The 17,792-nt window shown below is 48.7% G+C and overlaps 1 protein-coding gene across 1 annotated transcript in view; it reads right to left on the bottom strand.

The window, feature by feature from the left end:
• The window catches only part of LOC149363921 (uncharacterized), a 29,422-nt gene extending 18,864 nt beyond the window's left edge, over nt 1-10,558 (bottom strand). The window contains exons 1-2 of the mRNA XM_089573912.1: nt 10,381-10,558; nt 5,962-6,039 (exon numbers count right to left, since the gene is read on the bottom strand). Of these exons, the coding sequence (XP_089430038.1) occupies nt 5,962-6,039; nt 10,381-10,459 (157 nt within the window). The 5' untranslated portion in view covers nt 10,460-10,558. The remainder of the gene's footprint in view (nt 1-5,961; nt 6,040-10,380) is intronic.
• Nucleotides 10,559-17,792: the final 7,234 nt, after the last annotated feature.

Raw genomic sequence — 17,792 nt, 5'->3', positions numbered from 1 at the left:
ATTGCTACTCGCAACTGAAGCCTGGAGGGGAAGGGGAAGAGGCGGGGGGAGGGGGCTTTACGTCCTCAACAGCTGCAGCAAGACAGCCCAAACGCGTGACGTAATGCAGAAGAAATGACGAGCTTACGCGCAAAGGCACGCAAGTTCCTCCTGCGTCGCGAAGCTCCGTTTAGCGAGAACTCGACGCCAAAGCGGTTCCTCCATGCCGGTCACGTGCAAAGGGCGATTCAGGTAGAGTGACGATGCCAGAGACGGACACAGAAAGTGTGTGAAAGTATGCGCCTAGCTGAAAGGCGCATTGGCGATCGGTGCACGGTCAAAACAGCCCTCTATTTTTTTATTTTAAACGTTTTCCTCCGTTTGCATTGTGTCTCAAGGCTGTGGCGCGCGGCTGTCGACGTCGCTAAGACGTCGCTAGAGAAATCAAGTTGGCAAACACCACTGCGCAAACTGCAGAAGCTCGGTAAGGAGAAAAATAAACAAGAAAAAAGGGGGAGGATAAGCATATAGATTGCTTCGTCATACGGGCGTGCTCCAACTGCAGGGTCTCTCTCCCGCGAAGACTACACAAGAAGAAGTCTGAGGTGGAGGTGGCGAAACGACCATCGCTGGCGTTCCTATAACTCATTCCGGGCACGGACCTTCTTATAGGCCTGCGGGGAGGCCCCCCGCGCAGTTGGTTAGATATACATACCGCGCGCCTGACACCTAACGTGCATCAACGGTTAAAAACGACCGCGCCTATGTGGGCAACAAAAGGGCCTCATCGGGGGAAAAACAACCAAGATTGGAGGACAAGAGAGTGGGGGTTGGTGTCCACGGAGTCCGGGCGCGCCCTTGAAGAGAAAAAGTTCTCGAAAAAAAATAAATAAGCCACGCATATAAGCGTGACTTCTTGTTGCTTCTTGCCCACCGTGAGCCTGGAGCGCTGGTCGCCGCCTCACCGTCTGGCGCGATAACCCTAGATGCCCTTGGCGTGGCATGTGCGTGCTTATACGCACGCAAACACAGGCGTGTGTGGCGGTGACGGTGGAGGGAGGAGGGGGAGGGGGGAGGAGGGGATCGCAAAACAAATGATGCGGACGTCCAACGCGGACGTGGCTCACAATTTCAGCGCGAAGTAATTTCTACGAGAGCGCGCGCATATAATGGGCGCGGGTGTATTCATACGCACGCCCGTGGGGGGCGAAGAAGGAGACGCGGCGGACCGCTCTTTCGCCGTGTCCTCCGGTGACGGCAACCGATTGCAACAACCACCTGGTGTGCCGTGTTTTCAGGCGAATATACGTCGTGCGGGAACGAGCCCGCCGCCGTGTGTCGAGATTGTATCTCGCCGAAGATGGACCGTGCACGTTCGCCTAGCCTCTGATCTGAAGGGTCCCAGAGGAGCCACTGCGAGATGCATTGCTGCCTTAGTGCACGAACACGGCTTGTCTCGCGCAAGAAGGCAATACTTTCTGCGTACGCTGTGCGTACGTTAACTAATCGTTCCCTGAATGCCACTTGGAGCTCCGTGCTTTGAAATGATTGCAGTGCAGTTGGACGCACATAAAACGCTCCAGGGGTTCTTGTATCGATGCCCTCCAAATGTTAGCTGCTGCGTTCACGCTGTGGAGGGGCTGGGGAACTGGTGATGCAAGCTGCGACATTGTACATCCTAGGTGAAGTCTGAAAGAAAGATGTGAATAGATTTGAGCGCAGTCTGTACGCCCGGACCTGGAGCACATAACAGCGCCGTTAACACGACGTCTGAATGGCAGGAGAAAAAAAAAGCGAAAAAGATGGAGGTGCTTAGTCTTCAAAGTGTTCTTATAGTATGCGCGAAGAAACTAGTCTGTTCTCTGACCGAATGTTTTAGTGCAGCCATACAGGGAAGATGCATAAAAGGGAACAGGAAGACGTATACTGTTTATATCAAGAATAATCAATTTTAGTGAGTTCGTGAAGATGATGCGAGGGGACTGGTACGAGGCGAAAGAAAAAAAAAAGAAACGGGTCATCGTACATGAAATTCACTGCTACATACACCGTTACACACGCGTAAGATCACTGAATATGTTTCTTCGCTGCTTACGCATACGAAAAATTGTGAAACTGTGTTGCGCAAACAAATGGGGCCCGGTAACACATTACCGCCGTTTTTAAAAGACATGAAACTGAATGTCTGTGACTGTCGTGTGTTGCAGAATGAGCCAAAATATATAACAAAAAGAGAATTTTCAGCCCTGAATTACAAGTTTAATTTGTTTATCGAGTGCAGAGTTTGAGAAACCACACGGCGCGTCTATCGGTGGTAGCGCGAACTCTTCTTGCATCAGTTAATACCTTGCACGTCACATTTTGTCATATTGGTTCGTAATCGTGCCGATGAGCAGGCCACGTCGCTCAGCAAGCTGATATGACTAAGCGTATGGTGTCTATCGCTATGAATACCAATCTAAATTCCTTTCTTTCGTAGCGAATACGGTTGTACTGCTCATAATACAAGCTGAGTTGAGTTGAGGTGAGTTTAATGGCGCATAAACGACTGAGGCTATCATGCGCCACCCATCACAATACAAGCGACCACACGGTTAAGACAACCGGCCACACTGAAGCCGCTTTGGCCGTAAAGGAAATACCTTCAAACAGACATAAAAAGAAAAGCAGTGAGTGTGATTCAAAGATTGGAACTAAGTTTCTAGGAAAAACTGACATAACGTGACAAGTCGTGTCTGGTGGCCTTTGACAAGGAGAAACGTGAAATAGTTTGGTTATTCGTTCTCAGTGTGTGCCCGAAAAAATCCACTTCGTGGTGCGTAAAAAGAACACCTCAACTTTTCGCCCTTTTCTACGATGAAGAACTGACAGCACCGTCACACTGATTCCGGCTATATGACCACTGTAGTATGTGGACCTCTCCTGCTATCTGCGACAATCCCTTTCCTACGCCAGCTACGACCACCCTATCTCAGCAAACTTCCTAATCCCATCCGCCCACTTTCCTACCAACCAGCACTGCCTCGTTTACCTCCTCTTAGAGTTCCCTCCGTCGCCCGAAGGAACTATCGCTTGCCTTTGTCCGCGTTAACTACCTCCTATCAGTGTCCCACGTGGCGACGCGGATTATAATCTCAGTGACCAGATAGTGAGCGTCGAGCTGCTTTCGGCAGCGGCACACTACGCCAATGGACTATGCACTCGAAACACGACTACGCCTATATGAGTGTAAAAAGAGAGTAAGTTGTCCTTTAGTGCACTCCCTTTTATAAAAGAAAGTGCGCTGGAGGACAGTTTACTGCCTTTTTGTACTCCTTTCTGTCTAGAGTATACACTACGACGTAATCTCAGAAGAAATCTGTTTACGCAGCTATTACCGCAGAGTATTCGCAATATTACAGGCTGAACAATGAGTCGTACAGGGAACACAAACAACGACGCGCGCTGCACTTGACATGCTGCGGTATACACACCCAAGCCTCGCAGCCGCGTGGGGTCATACCTGCGGGAGAACGGCACCGGAAGGAGCAAAGGGTTTATCCCGCCGTGAGCGGACGCTCGTGATAGAGGGTATAAAGAGAGGGGGGAGGGGAGAATGCGCCGTTTAATTGCGCCGACAATTTGGCTGCCCTCCGCCGGGCGTATTGCGTGGCTTCCTGGAAGGGCACAAGGGGAGTCAGCTGGCTGCCGGGAACAGCAGCGGAGGTTGGTGGAACAAAAGAGAAGAAAAAAAAGAAAAAGAGAAGGCCCAGCGGCGGCGGCGGCTAGCCACTTTCTTCAGCAATGAACCTGACCTTGCGGTCCCCCCTGCAAACCACCATGCACACACGCTCCTCCCTTTCTCATCGGCGGTAGACTGCCCTCTCGTGGATATTATGCGTACACTCCGTGCAGGGCGGCTACGCGGCGGTCGCTGATTCCGCAGCCGCTTCTTCGCTATTTAATGAGGAGGGCTAATGGCCGCAGCTTGTTTTATCCCGGACCGTTTTAAAATGGCTCGGGGCCATTTATCAGGGTGTTCGTGTAGCAAGGGCAGACAAAAGAAGGCGGTGGAATGGGGTGGCGAGTAGGCGTTTCTGCGTGAGAATATGAGCGCTTCGAACAAGGAACTTGGCTTTTACAGGCCAGAGAGCGCACGCTTCACTGTATCGTCTAAACTGTTGACCCCTGTCGCCCCCTTTCCACTTTATTTATTGTATAGCGCCTCTGATTATCGTTGCAGCACGAGGAGAAGTGATTGTAGAGAGATGATGGAGCATCGCTAAATAGACCCTATCGATCAAAATTAGTGACGGAGTGACGCGGCGATTTTGGTGTGCCGTGTGCGAACCGCAGTCTTGAGCGTCTTGTTGCTGTCTGCGGTAATTATTGCCATTTGTGCTCATTTGTGACATATAAGTGCACAAAATAAGTGACGAATAATTTATATTTACTAGTGGGAATAAGGCAGCAAACACATTTATAGCTGCGACAGTCCAAAGCAGTTCTTGGGCTGTCTTGAAACAAACAAGGTTAGCACTAGTACTTAGATAACCAGGTCCAATGATGGAGTCAGCCTCTCCACTTGTTCACAGTTAATATTTCCTTCCTTCTTTCTCTCTCTCTCTCTCTTTCCACTTGTGCAGTCCTGTGCACAGCAGAATATAAAAGAAATGAATGGGCTTCGTACGTCACTCCCACCGTGAACTCCTTGAGGTGTGAAAATATATGCTTACTCCTTACAAAAATTTCATTAAAGAGCCCACAGATTAATTCCGACCACGACGGCCGCGTTTCGATGAAGGCGAAACGCAAAAGTCGCCCGTGTGCTGTGCGATGTCAGTGCACGTGAAATATCACCAGGGGGTCCAAATTATTCCGGAGCCCTCCCCTACGACACCTCTTTCTCTCTTTCTCTTTTCAAATCCCACCTTCTTCCTTTCCCTTCAGGCGCGGTTCGGATGTCCACAGATATGAGAGAAAATTACTTCGCCACTTCCTTTCATCAAAAACCAATTTTTCTCCAGATTGTCTTGAGACTGTCTGAAGATATTTTTGTTAGAGACAGCAGAGGCAAAATATTACAACTCAGTAAGAACATGCAGTACAGTAACATAAATGCGCATTCAGAACAAATCAAGCAACAAACGTGCACTCACATAGACTGTTATTACATGAACCCGGAAGGGGGACGTCGATGAAGTGCATAATTATATCTGAATAAATATCAGCCTATGTTAATACCGCGACCTAGGTTATGACGTGGCGCTTTCTCCTCTGTGGGGGGGATTAACATTTGCGACTGCTTGCTTGTTTATTGCTGCAAGCAACCGGAGATGATTAAGCGGTTATCCTTTTACCCAAGAGCGCAACGAAGCGCAGGCGAGCGCTGGGCAACTGCAAAGTGTCGTTAATGGAGCATAATGACGCTTTCTCCCTCTTACATGATTCATGGTTTCGCGAGGGAAAGAGGTTCCCAATTTTCACCTCATTTGTACCATGCGATAAACCGGAAGCGTCTACCATGCCTTCCACTTCTAACCAGCGTTTGGGCAAAACCTTCTCCGGTTTTTGCATCTCAGAGGCCCTAAACTCACGGTCTTTTTTTCCAAATTGTCCAGGCTGCTTCTCCGTCACAGAAACGAGTTCAAGAGGGCTTTTGTTTTGTCTGCAGGTTGTTCAAATAACACAAGTGTAATTAAGTAAAGAAGCAGAGGTCGCTGTTGATTAAGTTTTTCGTAATTCGGCGACCAGTTCGTCTCTCTTTGGTGTTTGGTCTTCCTCATAGCCACGGCGCGGAATCACACTGGCTTGGAACGAGGCATGCCTCTCGCTGACGGGGCTAATAGCGGCGTCTGCGCGTAGCGATGAGAGTACTACGCAAAACTTTCCCTTTTTCCGCGGCGAGCGTAATGCGTAACCACGTGATCCTGTCACGGGCTGCTGAGCACGCTCTTTCTTTGTGTCCCACGAAGATATGTACGCGCGCTTTTCATAACTTACCTGCGCTGAAGGCGGTGGTGGTACCTGGCTGCTGGCTGTCTCCTTCTATCGTCGGCGGCAGCGTGGTCGTCGGTACAGCTGTGCATTGTGTGGAAAGGAATGAAGAAGACAGTGAGCGTCACATGCATGCGAATTGTTCCATTGTTAAAACACAAAAAAACAATGCATTTGGTCTCAATTACGGGACTAAGCGTTAATATTTAGGATGTCTGGTCACTGCCGCCTATTTCGCCAGCCATAAGTGAGAATACATCGGTAACGTTGCTGAAATTTTTAGATAATATTGTTACGGGGATGTTACGGTATTACCGTTATGGTAAGTCTATATTGGCGGCTGCTCTGAGATGGCCAGCACTCAGCTCAGACTCCAAGGGCCCAGCTGATGATGATGATGATGATGATGATGTCCTCAGGCTGAATGGCACATACCCACGGCGGGGGATGTGTCAACGTCGTCGTCGTCCAGCGCACCGCCACTTCTTCGTTCATGATTCGTTCACTTATTCAGGAACCAGTTCACCGGTAACAATATCAAATTAATGACTGGAAGGAGTCTCTTGAGTTGCCGTCGAGAAGACAGCCTTTTGGGCTACATCGGTTACAAACCTCGTCTTCAACAGCATAATCTGAAGTAAAAAAAAAAAGCCGTCCCTTGATAATGCCCAAAAATGCACACTTATGGCTTGGACGCTGACGGAGAAAAGATGCAAAAATAGCGCAACTCTGAACGAGCAACACATACGTGAAATTAGCCTTGCATCAAACCAGCGTGTGCCGAGTGGTAAGATAGTTTTATGTGTTTGTCTCTGTGCCCGCACGCGCCTTCTGTTTATTGCAATATTCTTAGCAAACCTCGATTATTGGTGTGGAACAAACTAAAACAAGAGCAAGATTATCAAGCAACCTAAGGAACAAAATAAATTCGTGGAATACGATAACAATGTCATCATGAGCAAAACATATCGGGCGGTACTCAAAACTTCGCGATAATTTCGTGTGCCTGCAGTGGACGGCAAGCCAGAAACTTAGTTCTCATAAGAAAGAGTATAACAAATTAACTCAGTGTGATCTTCTGCACTTCCCGCTGAGGAGAGTGAACAGTGTAAGCGTTATGATGTAGATGCGCAACCTCAGCAGTAGCTTTCCGGAACGCCTCCCTCAATCGCCACAAGTGCATTCAAAACCAGGCCTGCATGGCCATGGCCCATGTGGATAACATCCCCTTCGGCCACCAGGAGAGCGTGAAAGCATTTGGTCGAGGCATGCAACGCCGAAGGCACCACGACATGTTGACGGCGCATAAACAGAAAGAAAAACGCACGCAGCTTATGTTAAAAAGATAGTACAAATGATCCGAATGATTGTGCGCGTTTGGTGCTGCGATGGTCTCTGTGTCCTCGCTGCCGCCTGCAGGAGGCAGCCCCTTACAAAAATTTCTTTAGACAGTCTATAGACTGTCCATAGAATTTTGTCTAAAGATCTATAGACTTTCCATAGACAAATCCTATCGACTAGTTTAAGGCGATACAAACCTTATAGAAAATCTATAGAGGTATGGCCGTAGACTTTTAGTGGACTTTTGTCTATAGACTGTTTATGGAATATGAATAGACGAAAACATATCTGCAGGTAGGCAATAGAGTCAACAAGAAGTGTAGAGACAGTCTATAGATCATTTTTATAAGGGCATGCTGCGACGGTGAATGCGTAAAGCGCTGCGTAACAAAGCGAGAAAATAGAACAGCTATCGCTTATGCATTCATTTTCCGGGGCGGTGATGTGACGGCGATGACTGTGCAGCACCCCTTTCTCACCCCCCCCCCCCCCCCCCCCAAAAAAAAAAAAAGTCCCGCAGTCGAGGATCTACAAACAGCGCATTCTTATTGGTCAGCGAGTGAAAACGGAAGTGCGCCATTCCGATTGGCCAGAAGGAGATCACGTGACATGGAAATGATGATGTCATTTGTTTCTCTTTGTTTTTTGGTACGACAGACCGGCAGCTACTACGATGGAGAGACGCATTAATCTCCTCAGAACTTGCATAGATAGTCGTCAGCGTAACACTTCTCTATATAGCAGCTTGGTGGGAAAGGCAAGACAACCTTGTATTGTGCAACAAATGCCTATTGTGCAACAAATGCATCCAATCGAGGCTTCGGAATGCCCATGGCGATATGCCGTCACGAAAACTACTGCAACTGTCAAGAATATCTCCTGTACGTTTCTCAGGCAATGACTTCCAGGCATTCCACTGACGAGGTAGACTGGGGTACTTTTCCCTTTTTTTTTTATTTCTGCTGCCAGCATTGAAATGAAAAGTAAGGGTGAATTAATGTAAACCATGTTATATACCCTGCAAGTATATTTGCTAAAGTCACAATGGCACAAGAACTGCTTCTTTTTAGAAGAGAGAAGAAACTATTTTAGAGGAAATCGCTGCTGAGACTCGCAGAGCATCGTAAGAATGACATAGATAGTCCCGGCATGCGGGCCCTCGTATAATTTATGATTTTCTGTCATGGGAGAAGAGGATAAGGAGAAATTTTATCATAACTCCCATTTAGCTTGAACAAATATGTGATGCTGAAACTGGCCTTCATCCTGTGAATGCTGCGTTATCTTTAGATATACTTGTAAGTCCTTCCTTGTCTTGCCGCCAAGGTTTCATGAACTGGCGAGGAGTAATACAGAATAGATGCCGCTAAACGACATAATATGCTTTAACTTAATTCCGCACCCACACCACAACTAGCATATCAAGAAATGCAGCCCGCGAAAGCGGGCTTCACGCCTGGATTATAAAGTCCTGCATAATTATCTCTTCAGCATTTAATCTACAGTCGTTAAGTTCAAATCAACCTTAAGATTGCTCAATTGTGAATTGCGCAGCAGGAAAATTCTGCTGAAATATAAAGACATAGTAACGGCGGATACGAGGGTGGTTCAGAGCGTCTCTTCAGCCTTGAAACTCAAAATCAATGAAGGCAAATACGAGTCGATTCTTTTGCTATTGCCCTGGTGCTTCTGTTCGTCCGTCGTCTTCATCTCGCGCTATATGCTCTTCATCATGAACATTCACTTACTTGCCTGCCTTCCCTATTATTTCAAGAATAATTTTTCTTACGAGTGCTTTCTTTCCTAAAAACCAGCTCACCATCCTAATCTAATTTTCTTAGCTAGTTTTCGGAAAACAGCCTGAGTATTCAATCTCAAAGCAAGCGCATGGACAAATAAAAGCCGTAATTATGTTTCATCGCAGGTTTAATAGTAATCTTTCAGAGTCTCTGTTGCCATTGTCTTAGTATGCTAATGGAACAAATCGATTCCGCCTACGGTATCAACATCACTGTTCATATTCTCTATGAGCTAGAAAATGCACAAAGAAACATCTTTTCTTACTTCCTGACAGCACACCGCCACCGTCTCTAGAGTAACTCTCAAATCTACGGCGCGAATATTGAACCCGTCGAGTGCCGCAAGACCGGATCAAGATCTGCCTCTTTTTTGTTGTTTTTTATCGCGGTTCTACGCTTTTACGCACAGAAAGGGAGGGTTAGGTGTGATGGGGAATCCCCCGGCCCTGAAAGAACTATAGAAGGAAGCGATAACGTGCGCCACCACTTTCAACTCTAATGGCCTGCCGAAATGTCTGCATTGCGTGCATTGCTGAAAGGAATGACAGAATTCCACCATCTTTTGCTGGACAGTTCAAAAGCTTACAGAATTTCAGCCCCCTTCTGGGAGTTTGGACTGCACTTAAAAACCCTTCTTTTCTCCCTTTCCGCCTATTTCTGTTGTTATTTGTCGAGAATGGCTTCCAAGGTCGGGCCGATAGTGCTCATAGTCGCTTCAAAACTTCAGAAATGATGATGCGGTGCGCCGAGATTTCCTGGCGTTGCACGGGTCGGTAGCCTGGCATCTCTCTAAAATTAGGTTTGAATTTTAAGTTCAGACTAGAAACTTTGTACTTGCAGAGGGGGGCCGAAAATTTTCTCGTATTATGCAGAATTCGCATTAAGGGGAGCCTTTTTAACGCACGTGATAATGGCAGGACCAAACGTCTGGTTCGAATAAACCGGATATGCGAATTAAGCGAGATTTCATTGTGTTTTACGACTGCCAGCCAAAGGGTTTGCACCGTTCAAAGACACTCGACCTTGCAAGACGTAAGATTAAAGCTGTCACTTGGCAAGACACTGTTAGTATTAAAAAAAATTTACAGGATGACCGCCCAGACAACAAGAAGGAGAGGTGAGAAAAATATAAGCGCGTCCGTGCATAGCCCACCTATCCAGTGTTTCCTCCGCGTTGTCGCTTTCAGTGCGCGCACTGCAGACAAAACAGCCCACCCAACTTTCACGGACGTTCCAGTACCTCGGCCCCCTTAGCAAAACAACTTCTCACGTAGCAGAGGCTCACCTTTCGCTGCATGACTGATGAGCAGCAGGAGCGCGATGCAGGAGCAGCGGCGGCAGACAGGATTCGGACCGGTAGACATGTTCCTTCCGATACGGACGACGAAGTACTCCGGCGGACGGCCGGCGAACGGCTCTCCTCCTGTAGCGGCAGTCGGGTTGCCCGTGCCGGGATCGAGAGAAAAAAAAAAAAGAATATAGCGAGGGTGAGAGTGAGAGGATTCGTTAAAGAGTGTGGGAAAGAGAGGAGGGGTGCACCGGTGGGAATCTTCTTTTACCTGTTGTTTTTGCCCGAGCCGAGTAAGCGGGGAGAGGGGGAGCGTCTCGGAGGAGACTGAGGGGAGGGAGTGAAAGAAAGGGAAAGCGCCGCACCGTCATGCCGCCGCCGTCTCCTCCACAGCCGTTTTCCCGGCTGGCAGCTAGATCCTGTCACGGCCTTGGAGAAAAAGAGGGCGCACCCCATCTGGATCTCAGTTGCCACCCGTCGGTCGGTTTACGCTCCCATGCAAGGAGGGGTTCAAGCCAGCCCGGAGGGGTTCAACCCCTCCCCGTTCGTTGCCGGGCTTGGTGCTGGGGGGCTCCCAGCTCCCCAATAGAAAGCCGAGGGTGATCCAGACTCATCGCACATCGACAGCTGGCTGATGCTGCTGCAATCGCGGCTGCTTCCAGCCATACGACGTCGACGAACCTTCTTCGATCTGCCGTCGTATTGAGGGTTGTTTAGTCCGACCTGCTGAGAAACTATTCTAGCGATTTCTAACAAATTTTGGGTGTGAATTATTTGGATGTTCGCCGCATTGTTGCCTGTTCATCAGTCGTCGACTGTCAGTCTTTAGCATTTTCTGGGTGTTTCGTCCTCCAGCGTGCTCCGGCGACGGAGGCTTAAAAAGAAAAAGACACATCAAGAAAGCAATCGAATTTTGAACTCCATGGTCTTAATTTCCAGAATATCACGTCACCAATGAGCGGAGTATATGACAACAATGAATGGCTAACAATTCGTCAGAATCAGAAAATGGTCGAGTTGATTCAACACGAATGAAACAAACAACTACCACTACGACGGCAGCGTCAAAAAGTACACAACACACGAGGCGACAATTGCGTATCCTGTTCTACCCCGATCCGTAAATCGTATAGCCTCTTATTTGATCATAACGCTAACGTACGGATAGCCTAAATCTCCAGTCGCGTATGGCTGAATGTCTCAAAAAAGACGCGAACGCTTGCTATAGCTCCCGAAATGCTGCCACAGCGGCTGTCAGCTCTTTGAAGCGGAACCTCGCCACCGTCGGGATTAAAGCCCTCACCGATCAACATCTCTCGCGTATAGCCTGCTGTGTTTCGCAAAAGCGACGCGAGTTCCCTCGCCGCCGCCTTCATCCGATCAACTACCCCCCCCCCCCCCCCCATCTTTCCCTCTCCCTTCGTCTGTCCCGTCGCCGGCTGTAAAGCTTTACTTCGAAGCGGAGCTTCTTTTTCCGGAATCGGCGAAACTGGGCGAATGAGCGGGCCTTCTTTGATAAACAGTCCCTACGATCGAGCCGTCCGAAAAAAAAAAAAAAACGTGGAAGAGGTTTGGGGAGAGATTATAGAGTAGGGTTCGACGCCATCACCTTTTCTTCGGCTGTCGCTGAGGTCATTCTCTCTGTCACAGTCGCATACATAGCCTTATTCGCGCTTATAAATCACGCAACATCGGAGGAGGATCGCTTTATCGCATTGGTTCAGAGCGAATAGACAACCGGCGAGAGCCAAGGGCTGCACGTGCGCGGAGGCCAACTTTCACAGACGCTTATTCACAGCACACACACGCGCGCGCATCTGCGCAATCCCAGGCCGCATCCTGCTCGGAAGAAACAGCGAAGGAAAACTTTATAAAGCGCGCTGTCTTCGTTCGTGACCGTGAACTGCTCGCAGAGCTGAGTCGACATTACACCGAGTGGGAGCGCGTTTCACTCGATAAATTTCTCGGAACAGGCAGCGAGCTCACATTGTATGCAACTCCCGCGGGCAGCCAGGGAGGGGACCGTATACGCAATATTAAGACGAAAGCCGCAGCCGTCGGGTTGTGGGGGCGCATGAGATGTGGCCTACACTTCTCGCGCGCCAGCCCTGGGCGTGACCGAGGTCAATGGCACATCCGTGTGAGGAGCGCATCCGCTATGCCGAGTGAGAGAATCTGCTGCTTTTGTCTGCGAGCGCTTGTTTTTATTATCCCACGGGTTTCTTTGCTTGCTTGTGTCGTAGCGCGCTTGGCTCCTCAGTTTCTTTAATATTCTGCAGCGTGCGCTCGTCCGCATCGCTCCCTTGGTTTTATTTCATTCGTTATTCTTGTTTAGTCACTGTTCCGTGTGAGCTATGAGGTGCAGCGAATGTACAAGAGACGGACCGGTCCCTTCTCCGCCCCGCTCAGCCCGCCTTCCAGTTTCGATTACACGCTGCTAAAAGAAGACCTGTGTTATCGTCTGCAAGCTCCGGGCAACGGCATTTAAATTGAGAGACTCCTGGAGGCGTTCGCGCGAGGAGTGGTTGCTGAATTGTAGCCTGGGAGCCAACACGGGTGCAACGTGTTCAGTGGAAGGAAGACTGCGTAGCGAACCACTCAGTGTGAAATGTGAGGCGAAAAACACGTATTTCATTTCTCTCTATTGAAAGAGTCGAAACAGGTTCACTTTCCTCCTGTCCGTACTGTAGGTGGTTGCATGTTTTTACAGCAAATGTTGATGGAGGAACTCAGCGGGAGCTTTACTGCTTGCACAAGGTCACTATGTCATGTAAGAGGGAGCTTGAAAGAAATGTGCTGGCCGCAGGGAGGAGGGTTCGAGTCTTCGTGGAGGTTTCTTTAAACTCTGGCGGCCAAGGTTAACGTGCAGTGCCTGCAATGTAGAATTAAAACTCGCATTCATTGTTGCGGTGTCTGGTGTTTTCATCTTCGATTAAAGCTGCATGATGGTTGCCGTCTCCAAGTGGAAGACGCAAGCTTCACAGGTTTTCAAAAAAAAAAAAGACAAATGGGTAAAGCCATGCTTACGAAAACACGGTAATTCTTATGTGACATGGCTTTTTAAACCTGTTGGTGCGTGATTCATGAAATCAATGTAGCGCAGCAAAAAGCCGAAGTAACAAAGCAGCAGTAGCACGATGCTTTGGGCCAGTTGGTTGCTATCCATAACACAGAAAAAAATCGCAGCATAAATAAAACGGGCACAGGACCGTCCTCTTTTGTTTGTTCCTAGTCTTCTGTGTGCGTTTTATTTATGATGCGAATCTTTTAATCTTTTGAACAAAGTAGCGCTTGTGCTCTTCGTGTTTCTTTCTTTCTTTCTTTCTTTCTTTCTTTCTTTCTTTCTTTCTTTCTTTCTTTCTTTCTTTCTTTCTTTCTTTCTTTCTTTCTTTCTTTCCTTCTTTCTTTGTTTCTTTCTTTCTTTCTTTGTTTCTTTCTTTCTTTCTTTCCTTCTTTCTTTCTTTCTTTCTTCGTTTCTCTCTCTCTTTCTTTCTTTCTTTCTTTCTTTCCCTGTTCATCTTCTGTAGCTCTTCAGTGTTCTCATGAAAAGCAATTCTGCCAGCCACTCGGTGGAAACTCATTCACGAGACCTCTGACGTGATCACGTGCGCGGAAGACGACGAGACGACGCAAGTCTCATGAGGGTTCCTGAGCCCAAGGATCAAATCCCGGCCGCACCTGCCGTATTTTGATGAAGGCGAAATAGACAAACGTCCGTGTGCTGTGCGATATCAGTTCATGTTGAAGAACCCGATGTTGTCAAAAATGATCCAGAGACAACTTTGCCGATCCTCACAGGCCTTGCCGCTTCTCATAGGCCTTGTCGCTCCTCATAGACCTCGCTGCTTATGATTGGTTGTGCCGTTTCAATAGGCCTTGTCGCTCCTCATAGGCCCTGCCTCTTCTCATAGGCCTTGGCGATCCTCATTGGCCTTGGCGGTCATCATAGGCCTTGGAGGTCCTCATAGGCTTTGCCGATCCTCACAGGCCTTGCCGCTTCTCATAGGCCCTGCCGCCCCTCATAGACCTCGCAGCTTATGATTGGTAGTGCTAGTTCTCTAGGCCTTGGCGGTCCTCATAGGCCCTGCCGCTTCTCATAGGCCTTGGCGGTCCTCATTGGCTTTGCCGATCCTCACAGGCCTTGCCGCTTCTCATAGGCCTTGTCGCTCCTCATAGGCCCTGCAGCTTCTCATAGGTCTTCGCGGTCCTCATAGGCTTTCCCGATCCTCACAGGCCTCGCCGCTTCTCCTAGGCCTTGTCACTCCTCATAGGCCCTGCCGCTTCTCATAGGTCTTGGCTGTCCTCATAGGCTTTGCCAATCCTCTCAGGCCTTGCAGCTTCTCATAGGCCTTGTCACTCCTCATAGGCCCTGCCGCTTCTCATAGGTCTTGGCGGTCCTCATAGACTTTGCCAATCCTGGCAGGCCTTCCCGCTTCTCATAGGCCTTGGCGCTCCCCATCGGCCTCGCCGGTCCCAGTGCGGCATAAAGTTGTAAGCACTGTCAGGTATTTTCTGCACCTTCCTGTTCGGACGCAAAAGTTCTCAACTCAATATTCCGCATAAGTCCGCTGTAATCTTAAGTCGTTGTGAATATAATAAAGTTGTAAAATTCGAGACGAAATATGCGGCATTTCATTCTGGCTTCAAAGGGAATATAGTTATTACTAATGCCACGATAATTCTGAAGCATTTTCAAGCTCGAGTGCGCAGGAATATATACCAGCAAGTAGAACAATAGGATGGGGAACCTATGAAAAACACTCGTGATCCAGGAAACGAGAACAGCAAGCTTTAGAAAAAATTAAATCCAACTGTATACATCTAAGCTGCTGGAAAAAACCAGGTCATGGTCGTACGCACGCTCGGACATTTACGTGTGATCACATAACTCTAGATATTGGTGCTTTCCGCAAACCTGTGATTTCACTCAAAGCTCATCCTTTAGCTCCGCCATCACCGGCTGCAGTGTTCGCAACATCGGTGACGAGCTTAAGTGATGGGGAAATGCTTGAACCCAACAGCGACCTGCTGCGGCCGAAGTGCGCCATGCCCAGCGTATGGAGAGCCCGAAAAGCGAAGACTAATGTTGACAAAAAAGGTAAACACGCCGAACGGACAACTTGCCTGAAGTAAGCTCTCCGCCGCTGTCGGCTTCCATTGTTTTGGGGCTTCTGGACGCAACTTTAATGCTCGCATTGCATTTTAACGGGACGGCGTTAAATTGCCCGTTACCTAGAAAAAAAAGCGTCGGCATTGTCGCCGTTGTGAGCGAAAAATCACGACCATAGAGTCGAGAAAAAAATTCAGGGGGGCACTTTGCTGACCTAATGTGCGGTGAGGAGAAAGCCTTAAGCGCGGTGTTGCTGCTTGTGTCACTGATGCGTTGATAAGATGTGAGGAAACAACATCCTGGTAAGACCAATACCACGACACATGGATCCGAATTTACATCATGAAAGACGACAAGCCAGAGTCCGAGCACTCACCAGGGAACTCAGCGACAATCCCAACGTAGTCTACACGGACGCAGCAAAGTACCGATACCAACGCAAAACGATCGCCGTTGTAACAGGCGAAGGAGGGCAAGAAATAACCAGCGCAACGATAAACAACCCAAACATAGAAGCAGCTGAAGAAGCCGCCATTGCTCTGGCAATATCGCACGGCAACGCAACAGGACACAACCTCACTATAGTGACGGACTCCGAACAAGCATGTAGAAACTACACGAGGCAGGATCGACAGCATCGCCAATCATATTCTACACACGACATGAAGACACAAAAACAGTAAACATTGTATAATGTGGCTTCCGGGACATGAGGGGATGAGGGGCAACGTGGCAGCAGACGAGTTAGCTCGAGGACACGTCAACCGAGCAGACTCAGCACTTTGCACCACAGGCACCTTTGACCCAGTTACCCCCACGCACTCAGATATACTCGATCATTATAGGGGTCAGCGGAAACGCTACCCAGCCCCACACAAAAGGCTCACCAAAGAGGAGGCGGTAGACTGGCGCAGACTACAAACCGGTACCTACCCACACCTGCACAAACTACACAAGATTCTCCCTACACAATATGCAGACGAATGTCCGTGGTGTCAGGGTAAACCTACACTAGAACATATCACATGGACCTGCCCTAAGGCAGACTTAGAGCCAAGAATAAACCCGAGTGTGATGCAGTGGGAGCACTTGCTGGCCAGCGAGGACGAGGAAGCGCAACGATTCCTTGTGCGCCGAGCCACGATGGCAGCAGTCAAGTGCGGCATCCTGGACCAAGCATCGACCACGGCGCCCAGTGACCCGTAAGGGTCAAGAACACCAATTTATTGACAATAAAGTTTTTTCCATCCATCCTAGGCTTCGCCTCTAAGAGTGAAACGCTACAGCGTCTTGCAACGCTGCCAGGGAGTCCACAGAACGCCATCGCCCGCTCGGCTCCACGCCTTGCTCGTCGGTAAATTGGTTTTTGAGGAAAGGAAATATATCTGTCTCGCATATCTCGGTGGACACCTGAACCTCGCCGTAACAGGAAAGGAGGAAGATCGGAGTGAACGAAGACATCGTATTCACTAGACGCGCCTTTGTTTGATTCCAAACCATCGAGCTGGCATGGAGGAGTTGTTAGCATGCTCGTCTCGCACTCCGGAGACCGGGGTTCGATTCCCGAACTCGAGCAATTTTATACTCAGTTTTATTTATTTATCTGGCCTGACTAGAAGAGTTATTTAGGCTAATTGGGCAATTAAGCAATTAACTAAGCTCAGTCCCACTTACTTGGATCATCACTATACGATTCCTTTAATTGGTTGCATGGTTACTAGCCAAAGTACAATTGGCCCCAAAGTACAATTGGCCCCGTTTGAAATTCGCGCACTGTGACGTCACGACCGTTTCGACCAATTGAAAAGCGTGACATTTCTGTCGACAACTCCTGCTTACAACGATGAGGCATTAAAGGCTTCCGCCTTAAAACGCGGCAAACCGACTCCGTTTGCAACATGCGCGTGAACTGGTTATTAAAGTGCGCGGAAAGTATTCACCGCCCCAAGGTCCTTAAGACGGCTGTTTGAAGTAAAATGAGATGTAGCGCGGAGACGGTGGCTACGCCGCGTCGCGGGTCTCACCGGATGAGAAGGCGGAGCGGCCCCATAGAACCCTGGTGCACTTTGCGTCGCTTATAAAAGCATGGCAGAGGTAAGCAGTGCTAGCGCACCTACTTCGCATTTGATTGATTAACTACACAAATTGGCTGTAATTTTAAAGGGATAGCGTTAAGAGTCCTGTGTGGCAGAAATGCTGGTGTCGGCGTCGGCGGCGTTGGCCGTGAGCGAGAAATAAAAGAAGCATTAAAAAATTCAACCGAGTAGGAAATTGGTTGAGTTGGGGAATCGATCCAGGG

This window comes from Amblyomma mixtum, chromosome 2, assembly GCF_055824585.1.
Source record: "Amblyomma mixtum isolate Tamu chromosome 2, ASM5582458v1, whole genome shotgun sequence".
Lineage (NCBI taxonomy): Eukaryota > Metazoa > Arthropoda > Arachnida > Ixodida > Ixodidae > Amblyomma > Amblyomma mixtum.
This window is presented reverse-complemented; position numbering and strand designations above follow the sequence as displayed.